The sequence below is a fragment of the Stenella coeruleoalba genome, assembly GCF_951394435.1.
Source record: "Stenella coeruleoalba genome assembly, chromosome: 18".
NCBI classification, from domain to species: Eukaryota; Metazoa; Chordata; class Mammalia; order Artiodactyla; family Delphinidae; genus Stenella; species Stenella coeruleoalba.
Genome location: NC_137164.1, coordinates 11,292,239 through 11,306,940, shown reverse-complemented (window position 1 = coordinate 11,306,940; position 14,702 = coordinate 11,292,239). Strand labels below are relative to the sequence as shown.

The 14,702-nt window shown below is 38.7% G+C and overlaps 2 protein-coding genes across 9 annotated transcripts in view; one reads left to right on the top strand and one right to left on the bottom strand.

Moving 5' to 3' along the window:
* NBEA (neurobeachin) overlaps positions 1–14,702 on the bottom strand; it is a 630,595-nt gene that overhangs the window by 186,852 nt on the left and 429,041 nt on the right. For all 8 annotated transcript variants that reach the window (XM_079902587.1, XM_079902590.1, XM_079902583.1 and 5 more), the window contains one exon: positions 13,947–14,083. In XM_079902587.1, the coding sequence (XP_079758713.1) occupies positions 13,947–14,083 (137 nt within the window). The remainder of the gene's footprint in view (positions 1–13,946; positions 14,084–14,702) is intronic.
* Positions 10,095–11,952, top strand: MAB21L1 (mab-21 like 1). The gene has a single exon (XM_079903065.1). It carries the CDS (start codon positions 10,253–10,255, stop codon positions 11,330–11,332), a length of 1,080 nt encoding a protein of 359 aa, XP_079759191.1. The 5' UTR covers positions 10,095–10,252; the 3' UTR covers positions 11,333–11,952.

The following is a 14,702-nucleotide window of genomic DNA, read 5'->3' as shown; positions in this document are numbered from 1 at the left end:
TTCTGACATGAGTTTAAAAGGTTAAGTTACTATCTGAAGAAAGGTAATCTGGTTGCCTTTCACGGCAGCCTGCAAGCTCCGCAATCTGCATAGAGAGGGGCATTTGTCATCATTAGCTGAGCTGTGACAGCTGGCACCCAGGGTGTCCCAGAATCAAGGAATAGCAGAGACACTCTTGGTTTAGGTTGCCATTAAGTGTAGTAGGTTTCTTGAGGATCAAGCATATTTTATGAAAAGCTTTGTGATCTAACTAACAACAGTGAACATATTTGGATTTTCCATAACATGGATAATACAATGATAGCACATAATTAGCAGGTTGCCTCTAGACAACAAGATGCCAGATTACAGTATGAATACATATCTACTGCCTACCACTCAGAGAAGGAGAATTGTTTTCAGCACCCAAATAGCTCCAGCAGAGTGTTTTTTTTTTTTTTCTTTCAAGGCTGCATTAGGGTGATCAATTGATTAAGTACATTTAAGGAAACAGACTGAAGATAGAAAGGATAGTTCTCAGATATATTTTAAATTTGGTTGTAAACAATGCATAATGTCTCAGGAGTGAACTCAAGTACACACACTCAATATAGTACACATCCTTTTGATGACATGAATATGAAAATTAAAATCATTGGCACAGATGCAATCTGCCAACTGTTGGAGGTGTATGTAGTTGATAATGTGTATTTAAAAATATTCCTCGGCAAAAGTTTAAAATCAGAATCTTTTTACCAAATGAGTGCTACCCACCATGGATCTGAAACAGCGGTGGTTAATATATCTAGAAAATAATTTTTCAAATTTTAACATTTTTACGTATAGTGCAAAACTATATAAAGCAAAAGAAAGTTTAAATTAAGAACTAGGTTGATCAGATCTTTGAAAAATAAGACTACAATCCCTTTAGAAAATCATCAATGCTTGGAAACATAATCAATAACACTAGGTTTTATATTATTATGTAAAATAGTTTTCCACAAATAAAACTAATTTTTGTGTTAATGTAAAATCTATGCAAATACATGCAGTCATTTATCAGGAAAGCTGACAAGCATTCCATATTGGAGGGGGAAAGGAAACTGCCTCAAGAATAGAGGCAATTAATTATTTCTGTATTTTTTCTTCTTCTGTCTTGAGGCACAAAAGTTATCCATCCAGTTAAAACAGCAAATGAAATAAAGAGATTTTTTTTTTTTATTTAAACACATATGGCTTTTGCCTGCAATACTGATCACCACAAGGTCTACAGATGCCCGTGGCTAAATTGTACACTGGCAGATGCACACAGGGGAAAACTGTGCTAATGCAGCGTGGAGGGCAAAACAAATGAAGAACTGAATTTGCTAGTAAAAGGGGAAACAACAACAACAACAACAACAACAAAAAAACCCAAACCAAAAAACCCCACACTTCCCCCCTGCCCCAGTGAGTTATGCAATTTGCTTATCAAATACAGGTTCACGTTGCAAAAAATTTAACCTTGGCCTGTTGCAAAAAAAGTGAAAACAGTTTTAAGTAAGTGAAGGTGTTTTTATGTATACACATGCATATGATGTATGGGAGTGACTGAGCAATATATTTTTACTTATATGGACAGAATGACAAGTAATGTTTAAACTTCTTAATTTTGCAATTAAAAGCTCATGACATTCAAAACTGCCATAGTATATATGACTGGATAAATACTGTTGGAACTTCCAGTTATTACTACTTTAAAAATCCATTTAGCTGCAATCTCTTAAGGTATTATTGAAAACTGTAAGGGTTATTACAGAACAATCTGGCAGATGTGATATTAAATCCTGGTGGCGACAAGAATCCTATATTTAGTGGATGTTTCCTTTTAACAGGTTAACGTAAAAAATGTATAGAGGCCAATTCAATCTTTTACTATCTGAAACACTGTGTGTGTGTGTGTGTGTGTGTGTGTGTGTGTGTGTGTGTGTGTGTACATACAGCCTGCATGCACAGGCTATTTTGCAAACCATAAAAAGAGTGTACTTCCTAAAAATGGTTTAAGATTATTAAGAAAACAATAACTTCTCTTAATAGGCCTGTAAGCATGCATAACATTAAAATTCCTATTATAATTGCCAAATAAAAATATATAACAGAAAGCATTTAAATAATTTTGTATTTTTATATCTTGGAGGAAGAAAAGAGAAGACTAGTTGTACTATTCCAAGTTTTAAAAAGGCAAAATACTTGAAAGGGCTTCATTATCAATGAATATGTTTGCACTACTACAATTTAAGAATTCTTCGTTTGTAGTATTTATAACCATCTAAATTTAAGTGACAATGTATATTTATACAAAATTAGGATTCGAAGCATATGTTCCAAGAATGTGTATATATTAATTAATATTAGCTCTAATAAACTCCTTGGCCTTGTCCCCCCCACCACCATTCAAAGGGAGGATTAATTTACTGAAAATGTAAAGTAAAATGTAACTTAAATACTGAGAGGAGATTTATGACATAAAGCTAGTAACATTACATAAAGCTAGTAACATTACAAATATTGGTAACTTACATGAGGAACACCCGTTTCTTAATATGTATTTTGATGTGCAAACTGTAAACTATATTCCTAAATCTAATACATTTATTCATGAGAGCATAACAAATATTACCAGTTCCTTTGAAAATGAATCCTTTACCAAGCATTTAATGTCACATATTGAAAAGAAACAACTTTCATGTAAAATAAAAACTGTGAACCTATTGCTTGTACATCTGAAGTAGCATTTTACATTTTGCCTCTACTTTGGTGCTCTCTGATTAAAACTGGTCTTAAATTAGAAGCATGATAAAATAGTAAGTTCTAGGGGAATAACTAAAGGTGCTTATAGTCTGAAGTTTTTTGGATATAAAACTAAAACACCCACTTATAAATGAATCATAACATCTACAAATTAAAAAATAAAATAGGGGCATGAGGAAACTGTTTTTGTGCCCATGGAAGTGTTCTATGTCCCAGATGTTACATGACTGTACACATTTGTCAGAATTCATAGACTGGAACATTCACATTGAAAAATCATAGACTAGATCAGTAGTGTATGCAAAACATACATAATGAACCTGACTTTAATAATAAATAGATTTCACATAAAAATAAAATAATAAATCTATACCTTTTTTTCCCACTGAGTTCACAAGTTTTTTTCAGAGACACTATGTCTTACAAACTCTTTACGCTCTTCATGCTTTTAATTTGATCTAGATGTTAAGATAAAATAAACAAACATATCTAGATTAAAAAGTATTAACTTATTAGAACTTTTGACTTGACATTTTTGACAAATCATATGGGAAAACTGCGCTTTCAAGAAATAGTACACATAGGTACACTGAAATGTATTATTAGAATCGTGAAAATAATCATACATAAGTGGAAATTAAATATTATTTAGGTGATCTATTCTCAGAAAATGTTTATAATCTGTAACTATATGTGAAGTTATAAAGGAAATTCCTATTCATAAACAGATTTCCATCTTTTTCTATAAAGTATTTATTTTATTGCATATAATATATGTGATAAAGGTAATAGGTTTTTATTAGTGTAATTATCCTTTTAAATTATTACTTACTCCAGTTACTGATCATTAAAAAAATAAATCCTAGCTTAGAGGAATTGCTTTGCTCATTAAAAAATAAGCTCTGAAACTGTAAATTAGGAATAGGAAATGTTACTTTAGACATGTAGTCACTGGAAGCTGATTATCTACATTCTGTACTCTAGTCTCAAGGTTACGTGGAACATTTTCAGTGGCTTAATCACACACAGTCTGGGATAGTAATGAGAGCTATGCAGTCCTGGATGACCCACTACAGACGTACAGATTAACAGACACTAATCACATCTGATTCCATTGTTTTCTCTAAGTGCAATAAAACTGTACCGTACTAAGAGTACTAAAGATGTAGTCATATACGCAAAAGTCTATAAATCCATGTTAGTAATGGGTTAAGGAATACCTAGTTTTCATATATTCATGTAGAAAAGAATCACATGAGCCCATTTATCCTGTCACAATATGTCTATAATATCCAAATTAAAAACATAAGCTGAAATCTAGTAAAATGAATTTAAATTTTACAGATTATAAAGATAACAGTGACTTTCTAAAGGGTCAGCGGGGAATTGGAATACTGGAATCAATACTTCCGCCATAATACTCAACAAATGATTGATTGACCCCAATATCCTTAAATGTTTGGAAAGGGTTAGAGATCACGAATGATTGTGGAGAATAAGAAAATCTTTCGGTTGACAACCTTGTCCCTCAAATTTGTTAGTTTACAGATGCAACTTAAAATATCCTGCACCGCTGTGTATACATTCAAATGAAGTGAGGAAAGAGAGACAATTATCTAAATAACCCAGGCTTTAAATTTCTTTTTTCTACCAAAAGAAAGGTTCTGGCCAGAGTTATCCAGAATCACCTCAAATCTGCAAATCTAGCAGTGGTGATAATTCTTGTAAAGTACCCTTCCAATTTCCATTTTTAATCTCAAAGTTACTTTCTTTTCAACATTTATTAATACCAATAACAAATTTACTAAGCAACACTGTAGGAAAACAAAAAAAGAATTCCTTACTACCAACGTGACTATATTATCATGTACTAGGGGGATGAGGAAAACTGAGGCAACAGTCTTGAACATTCAAGTGAAGAATTAAGAAAATAATTTTAAAAACTTAACCACAATTATCAGGATGCTCTGGTTAAAGAAATAAAATAGGGTTTAAATTGTGCAAACAGTGACCTCAATTCTCTGCTCTACTTTGTCATAAACCTGATATTAAAATATGAAATAATTATTTTAAGAACTCATTGAAACTCTGGAAGCTTTCAAGCTATTTTGTTTTAGGCGGTCTTATACGAGGAGTCACAACAGGAAGAAAGGTATAGATGCCATCAAGTTAGATTACCAGAAAAACTCCCTCTATTTTACTTTATTTAATGTGACACATAAAGAAAACCCTGCACAAATATCTGTCTTTAATTTCTCTAGTGTAAAAGAAGAAATATATTGTGTCTGGCAGAATGAAACAGATGAAATAGCCCGGGTGCATTTAAAAAAGAGAAGACGGGGGCAGAAATCAGATGCGTACAATGAGCCTTCAAAGCCACTCCAGCAGTAGGGATAAATAATTTAATAAACTCAACTTCATATTCTTTTCATCTCCCCAGTGTAATAAGCACATATTAAAAAAATAAAACTTTAAATTCATGAATACCTGTGAATAGAATAGCAGCCAGCAGATAATGAAAAAACATAAAACAATATCTATGTGAGCATTTAACATGTGTGTGCATACATATCCTCTAACTAACAGATACATTTTTCCAGATGAAAGGTCACAATTGCTTAAATTCATGAACAGGCAATTCACATTTAAATTAGTTTTTTTAAAACACAGAAACCTTGCATTCCTACATTTCTCAACATAATAGAGTTTTTCTTTAACCTAATGAGGTGCCTATTTGCACATTACTTTCTGTGTCTCATATAAATTATGTAGGTTTACAGAAGGGAGGGATAAGTTACCTAGCAATTAGCACTTCAGGAAAAATTATTTTGCCATTGTTATTTTGAATGCTTGAAAGTGTTAAGGATCACAATAGTTAATCATTTTATATGCATTAATACTCCTAAAATTTATGATAATGGTATGCTTGTGACTTTCTCCAATTTTTTTCATAATTGCACATTTTAAATCAAGGCTGCCCAATCCCACTAATGGGCATATACCCTGAGGAAACCATAATTCAAAAAGAGACATGTACCACAATTTTCATTGCAGCACTATTTACAATTGCCAGGACATGGAAGCAACCTAAATGTCCATTGACGGATGAATGGATAAAGAAGATGTGGCACATATATACAATGGAATATTACTCAGCCATAAAAAGAAACAAAATTGAGTTATTTGTAGTGAGGTGCATGGACCTAGAGTCTGCCATACAGAGTGAAGTCAGAAAGAGAAAAATAAATACCGTATGCTAACGCATATATATGGAATCTAAAAATAAATAATAATGGTACTGATGAACCTAGTGGCAGGGCAGGAATAAAGACGCAGATATAGAGAATGGACTTGAGGACAAGGGTTGGGGGGAAGGGGAAGCTGGGACGAAGGGAGAGAGTAGCCTTGACATACATAAGCTACCAAATGTAAAATAGACAGCTAGTGGGAAGCAGCCGCATAGCACAGGGAGATCAGCTCGGTGCTTTGTGACCACCTAGAGGGGTGGGATAGGGAGTGCGGGAGGGAACCTCACGAGGGAGGGGATGTGGGGATGTATGATATGGGGATGTATGTATGCATATGACTGATTCACTTTGTTGTGTGATAGAGGCTAGGGCAGTATTGTGAAGCAGTTATACTCCAGTAAAGATGTATTAAAAAAAATATATTGAGGCTTCCTAATAAACTAAGTAAATAGAATGGAAAAGTCAAGTCGGTTAGACCTTACAATCCCAAATACCATTCAAATGTAAGCATCTCATACTGTCATTAAATCCTGAGATTCTTGGGGTTTTTTCCTTCAATTAGGTCAGTTTTCTTCAATTATCATTCTATTATTAGCTCATGTCAAAGATGTCTGAAGAGCATACCAATGAAAACAATTAAGCATTTATATCCTAAAGCATGGGACACACGCAAGCTTTCATTCTAGTACTAACCACTATGATTATATTTATAGTAAAAAAAATAATATAATTAAGACTGGTGTCATTAGAGTTGTTTTATGAACTCTTCACAGAAGTAAATAAAGCGATTTTAAGCTATCTCCATGTATTACACAATCATAAAATAACTAGTTCAATAGGCCAAATGATATTTTTTAAAAATTACTACAAAATAGTTAAATAAGTTGCTCCCACAAAACAAGTCTATTTCCAAAGCCTAGATGAAAATCAGCAGAACTCCGTAGGTCATTTCAACAACAACAACAAAAAATTACGGGATAGAAAGCACACTCAGAATAGTTTAATTTTCCCTTCAACAATGAGAGGTGCCTGACATCGCTGAAAGGATCAGCTACAGAAGGCAATTCGTTTCACGTGTTCAGTGTAATAGAAAATCACTGTGTTGCAGCAACAAGCGCTACTTGCGCTGAAATATTATTCTAGGGCGCCCAGTTCACCCACAGTAATAAGGACGGGTGCCTGAATCCTATGTTATGTAAATCACTGTCAGCTCCCTGCGTAAAGGGTGCTGAAGGAATCAGCTCACAAAACACAGTCCCAGCGTCCTTGAAACCGAATGACTTCACTTCCCGGGAACACTCTAGGACTAACGAGTTTCTTAGTCCTTTTCTCACCATCCATTTTCTTCTTCAAAGTGCAAATCGTTAGTGAAAAGGCCCTGGTTACACCAATTAGTTTGCACGAAGTGCTCTGGCGTTTAGCTTTGCTTTAACCCAATTAAGCCTCACAGTGAGCCTCGAAGATGCGCCACCTGCGCGCCTGGCTCCAGCGCGGCTGCCCGGCGCCCCTCGCGTCCTTCCAGTTAGACCCACCCGGACGGCCGCGCCACGGTCCCCTGAACGGCCCTGGGGCCTCTGCGTCCCAGGCTGCCTCCCCTCCTCGACAATCGGGGGCACCTGCAGGTGGCCCAAGAAATCGAGGGGCCAGGTCTCTACCGAGCCACTCTGACCTGAATCCAAGGAAGAGCGCGCGGGGCGCAGGGGCCCGCGGCCGGCGACCAGAAAGCGCGGGCTCGGCCGCGACCACACGTGGGCCCGGGCCGCGGCCGGGCAGGGGGGCGCGAGGGCAGAGAACCTGGCCTGGAGCGGACGTGGAGAAACCTGGGACATTAAGTAGGGTTTTAAAATAACCCATACGCACGCACACACACCAAAGCCTGCCTATGGAACATGCAGCAGAGAGAAGAAGGAAGGATGGGCCGGGAGTGTAGAGCAGCGGAGAGAGGGGACCAGCGGGAAGCACGCAGGACCTGCACTGTGTGGGGACAGAGGTGGCTTTTCCCCAGAGACCAGGGCACATCTTCGCCTTCTTGGCCGCAGGTTCTCCGGCTCTGATTTGCCTCCTCTTCCTCCTCTTCCAACTGCCAAAAGGTAGCAACGCGTTCACCCGCATCGCTGGCAAAGTGGGGAGGGGCTGGCGGGTGCGCCCAATCCCTGCTCCTAAGGGAATGAAAGGCTCTTGGGGAACAGGGTAGGTGGATGCCGTGAGCCCTGAATCTAATGTACTATTTTAAGCTAAATCGAAATCTCCCACTCTTGGATAACAAGAAAGTATGATGCTGTACCTGTGCAAAGAAGGAAAAAAAAAAAAAAATCAAAAGCTTGAGTAAAAAGAGGGAGCCCTGAACAAAATCTTGTTACAAGTGGCTCTGAAAGGAAGTGCCTACAAACCTGTTCCAGGAATTATAGGATTTTGCTGGAAATATTCTTAATTTGAAAGAGATGGCATCAAAATTAAAGGTAGGGAATTAAAAATCTGCCTAGGTTTAAAAACAACTACAGAACCCCTAAGTAGTATTTCTTCCATTTCCTGTACATTAAGGACACAGTTGGTACCACCAGGAAAAAAAAATATTCTACATAAATCCATTTCCCCCTCCTTTTTCAAGGTTCCCAAATTTAGAAATGTTGATTTCTCTCAAAGTTTTCAAAAATGATACTTAAATTTAAAACCCCGATGACTGCAAATTAATTTTCTTTAAAAATCTTAACCATTTCCCTTAATCAAGTCACATGAAATAGTATAAAATCAGAAGTCTACTGTCAGGTGACCACTAAGGACCCTTAGGAGAGGAGATATACCCTTAATTATGCATCTGTAAACAAGACAGAAACCCCAAACCTACAAATTTTCAGGTTAGGTATCTGCCAGTAGGTTAGATGATCTCTCCTGAATTTTCACGTATTAAAATACAGCTCATTAGGAACTCACATTAAAATAACCTCTGAATCACAGAGATAGTTTACTGCACAAATATTTCTGCCAATGCGTACAAAACTTAGTGTCCTGGTTATAATGTTGGGCAAAGTACAAAGAGCACTGCAGATGGGGGGAGGGGTGTACTAAACGTTTTTGAAACATCCTAACTTAAACTGAGGTAGACAATATCTAACAGCAATAATTTTCAGATTCCTTTCAACAACTGCAAATGAGAGAAAACATAGGTAAAACACCGCATAACATCTAAAAAAAATCATTCTAACATAGAACATCCAGAAAATTATACAGGTATTAGTCCATCTAAAGCCAACTTGCATATACATGAAAGAGCAAACTCCCACCCTGCATTCAAAAAGACCTCGAGGATTAACAGGCATTAATGATCGTCCTCTAAATGCAAGTTAGTGACTTTTGTTTTAGAAAACCCCATCTAGTTCACCAATTGATGGATGACCATTAGTACACCTGTATTTGCATTTCCTCAGTAAAAAGACAAGCAGGGTTTTCAAGCACAGAAGAGAACCACTTTGCCAAGTCTTTTCAAAACGTCAATATGCTTCAATTAATACCAAAGCTGAGAGATTCCTCTTGATCTCCAAAACTGTCTAGGTGGCTTGGGTGGTTTTCTGCCCGGCAGCAGCCTCCCACCTTTAGTTTGTGTGCCTCTATCCACGAGGGGGGATTAATTAGCCGGGCTGGAGCTGACAGAGGCTGTGGTGACGAGCCCAGTGGCGATTGGCCGCCAGCCTGCCTGGCCCTGCCTTTATAATTTCCACACGAGTGCATCTGGGCTCTTAGACAAACCAACCGCAGCTTCTTCTGACATATACACACGCACACTCACCCCCGACACACACTCAGCACACTTTTCCTCCATCTGACTAACAGTCCTGCACACACCATGATTACGGGAAAGCGTAAATAAATACGGAAAGGGTTGATTATTTTGACTACTGGAAGAGCCTTGCTGGGTCTCAGCGCAACTTTTGTTTTTATGACTGAGAAGGTGATCTCTCCATGTGTTTCTCTCACACAAGGATTCTTTAAAAGAGGAAGAGAGACAGAGAGGGGGGAGAACAACCTTTCACTTTAAGACCGGCTGGGCTCAAAGATAAAAGGAAGGGGAAAGCGGCGCTAGGAATCCACCGCTGCAGCACTTCGGAAAGACGTTTCTGATACATTTCTGAGCGCGGCGGCCCGTTTCTCCACCGAAGTTGGCTCCAGCTCTAGCAGCCGCATTGGATCCCACAGCTTATTGCGAGACTCCGGTGTACAATCCGGATCTCTGCCCCAACATGATCGCGGCCCAGGCCAAGCTGGTCTACCATCTGAATAAATACTACAACGAAAAATGCCAAGCCAGGAAAGCTGCCATTGCCAAAACTATCCGGGAAGTCTGCAAAGTAGTTTCCGACGTCCTGAAGGAGGTGGAAGTGCAGGAGCCCCGGTTCATCAGCTCTCTCAACGAGATGGACAATCGCTACGAGGGCCTCGAGGTCATCTCCCCCACCGAATTTGAAGTGGTGCTTTACCTTAACCAAATGGGGGTGTTCAACTTTGTGGACGACGGCTCGCTGCCCGGCTGCGCGGTGTTGAAGTTGAGCGACGGGCGCAAGAGAAGCATGTCCCTCTGGGTGGAATTCATTACCGCCTCCGGCTACCTCTCGGCGCGCAAAATCCGGTCCAGGTTTCAGACGCTGGTGGCTCAAGCGGTAGACAAATGTAGCTACAGGGATGTGGTAAAGATGGTGGCAGACACCAGCGAAGTGAAACTGAGAATCCGAGATAGGTACGTGGTGCAGATCACCCCGGCTTTTAAATGCACCGGGATCTGGCCCCGGAGTGCTGCCCACTGGCCACTTCCCCACATCCCCTGGCCGGGACCCAACCGGGTGGCGGAGGTCAAGGCGGAAGGGTTCAATCTCCTGTCCAAGGAGTGCCACTCCCTGGCCGGCAAGCAGAGCTCGGCCGAGAGCGACGCCTGGGTGCTGCAGTTCGCGGAGGCAGAGAACAGACTGCAGATGGGGGGCTGCAGGAAGAAATGCCTCTCCATCCTCAAAACCTTACGGGACCGTCACCTTGAACTGCCAGGCCAGCCCCTGAACAATTACCACATGAAGACTCTGGTTTCCTATGAGTGTGAAAAGCATCCCCGGGAGTCGGACTGGGACGAGTCTTGCCTGGGTGACCGGCTTAACGGGATTTTGCTGCAACTTATCTCCTGCCTGCAGTGCCGGCGGTGTCCTCACTACTTCCTACCGAACTTAGATCTGTTTCAAGGCAAACCTCACTCGGCTCTCGAGAACGCTGCCAAACAAACGTGGCGACTGGCAAGAGAGATCCTGACCAACCCGAAAAGTTTGGAAAAACTTTAGAGGACAATTGAATCGAGAGCCGAAATGTGATTATACTCTTCTTAAAGTTCTCATTAAGTGTAAACTTCCTGTTCGATTCCTATCTAATATTCCACTGGACAGTGCAAACAATCTCTTCCTTAAAAAGGAGTACTAACACAACGTTTAGGCATCATCTCACCCACCCCTCCAAGGGGAGAAAAAGAAGTAGGGAAAGCGGATGGAGAACACCCCAAACTCACAAGTATTAGAAGAATTCTTTACAAAGGATTTCGTATCTCCCTTGAAAAGGACACAGTAACACCCGGAAAACAGCCTGGCTGTAATGCAAGACCACAGTGAACACTGCTTAACCATCAAAGGATTATAGCAATCCTGGCGATTTAGGTGCATCTGGCTGTGAGTAAACACGATTTGGATATGCCATCTGAAGGAAAGTGTAATGTATATTTTAATTTGTAACAAATATTGTGATCTCACGTTGTCTTTGAAAGTGTGGATGTTGGTGTTTTGTGATTTGGTGAACAGAAGTTAAATGGCCATTTTGGATACTTCCAGACATTTTCCACTAACAAAGATATAATTTAAAGGTAGATTTCCTCCTGGTACTTTTATCTGTCTTTGAAAGTGTCTGAACTTTAAAAAGTTTACATTTTGTTTCAAATATATTGCTTGTTCTATTTCTAACATTCCATAAATATACTTGAAATGTTATTTAAATATATTCAAAGAAATTTGAATTCAGCTTATATAATAACGCTTGAATATCTGAATTATATATTTGAAAAATGCACTTGAAATACACTGGATAATTACTTTTGTGATTTAGATTTTAATTTCTGTTGCTGGTTTTTATTTAATTAGAAGCTAATAAATGAAGTAAAATAAAAGTTGTTGTGTCTCACTTTAAATTGTTTTCCTGTCAAAAGATGTAATGCTTCACTTTGAAAACTGAACCCACTTGAATATTTTAAACCTTCTGAGAAATATGCTAATGAGATAATTAAAAATAAAACCTTAAAATATTGGCGAAAAGCTCTTTTTGTATAGCTACAGAATACAGTGATCTACTGTCAGTTTCTGACTTACTTATAAGACTAGTCCATTCTACAACAGACGCAATTTAAATCTACCTTTGAAAGCTTGCTCTTCTGGGTTAATATTTTTGTAGAATTTTTGATAATATAATGATGAAATATGTCATGACAGTCAAGGTTGCTGAGTTAAAAATCAGACCAACTCAGAGGAAATGAACTTAACAAAATCCTAATAAAACTTTTAAAATTTGTATATGAAAACTAACTACGCTAATTAAATGAAGATAATTTCTGACCTATTTTATGCCAAGCCTTATTTTATGCAGTAAGGGTTCCACTGGCAGAATAAATGAATCAGAAATCCAAAATTACTTATTACTTCATAGGGCAAGCCAATGATAAAAGCATAAAGACAAATTTTAAATTATTTAAAATCATATGCACTACATTCAAACTCATTTTAAAAATGCCATTCTTCTGCAGCTAGAAGTTAAAGAAGTCCTGTGATTATCCCTCAGAGTATTTTAAGAGTCAACAAGTGCGGGAGGGGCTAATCACCTGTGGGCCTTAGGGTAGTTAGTTAACTCAGGTGGGGGTACATTTTAGACTTTCAATTGCTACTCTACAAATAGTGTTTTAGAATGCTTTACTTCTATATATAAATTAAATATAAATAATAAGGTTCTGGATCTACGGGAGCATTTGCCTTTCGCTATTTGAGAACTGCCTCTGAAAAATACTTCAAAGGAAGATCTTTGTAAAATGATGCTTGATTATCTAGCATGACACTTATGTTCTTGAATTCTTAGCCTCAGGAAAAAAGTTTACAAATTGCACGATAATATAAAAGTTAAAACAACAATAAAATTGATTTCAGAAGAACTGTAGAGGTATAGAGCTGTTGAATACGCAGGTTTTAAAATTTACAAAATAAGATATAATAAACAAATATTTATGCATTTCAAATCATCAGAATATATACTGTCTGGCACTACACCCACAGAAGAATACAAGCTTTAAACATCTGAGCGCCAGTATGTACTATGTATACACATTTTAAATGAAAGCTTCTCAGATAATTGATTTCTCTTCCCCTTAAAATCACATATAAAACCCATTCTTATTTCAGGAGATGAAAACTGGATGTAATAATGGAGATGAATTTAGAGCTAAATGTGCTCTGTAGTTTTCTTACAACCTTTTAATGAATTATTATTCATACTGCAATGTACACTTTTGGAAATTAAAAGTGATCTTAGTAAGAAATGTCATGAGACCTTTCCCAGTCTTCCCAGAGAGCCTGAGATGCTGTACCCCAGGAACCTGGGAGCAATTGGCTTCACTACCAAATCTGCCGAAGTGTACACAAAGGCACTCATAGAGAGACCGTTAAAATGTGCATGCTCTGGTATACAGGATTTAAAGTTAATATATTCTTCAATCCCATAAAATAGAGCATGTGTTATTTCATTCATTTTATTTTCTATAAGGATGAGAATGTGCTCCCCTCCCCCACTGTCATTCAAAACCAAGCAAAATTGAAAACCACTTCCTGCCACAAAGCCACCAGTGCTGTACACGGAATCACTCAAACTCACTTTCGTGTCGATCTTCTTGAAGGCAGGATCATCCTCATCCACCTCGAAGTAGATTTCTGTCGTGGTGATGGAAAGAGTCCCCTTGGCCACCACCACAGGAGCAATGAGCTGGGCAGGAGTGCTGAGAACAACTGGGCCTGAAAGAGAGGGTACGGGAGTCAGGCTGCGCCTCTGCGCCCCTCTCCCGCTCCCTCCCAGAAGGGTACCACAGGCTTTTAGTTTTAGATATGCACTGAAAAAATAGTGTCTATATTATGTCTTTCACGTGAGATAAGTCTGCTTAGCTTTTACACACTACCTTATAACGAGACTAGAGACAAATAATTCTATAAAATCTCAAGAGATCAGAATATTGAATAAGTGACTTTCAGTAAGCTAGTCTGCAACCTCTGCTTAGAAATCCTACATGGTTAGTGAGGCGCTGACCTTAACCAGCTTAAAAGTGCAGAACGGACTCTCTTAAGGCCCCGATTCTCCACTGAGCATCAACGGCGTTCCGAGATACGCGCTGGGCAGTCAACGCCGTCCCCAAAGACCAGCCACCGTGAAAACCCCGTCCCTCTGGGCAGCAGCGTCCCCCCAGGATGGGCGGGAGGACGTGAAGGGGTATAGGGTCTAATATATAAATTCCACTCCGCTAACGGGTTTGCATCTTGCAGGCAGATTAATATCGACATCCTAAGGCGCACCGCACACCGATATACGCGCAAACACGGACATGAAATACATTTTTATGCAGAAAAGAAAGAAAACTGT

Coding starts and splice junctions, on each gene's coding strand:
- MAB21L1 (XM_079903065.1), top strand. CDS start 10,253: ATGATCGCGGCCCAGGCCAAGCTGGTCTACCATCTGAATAAATACTAC.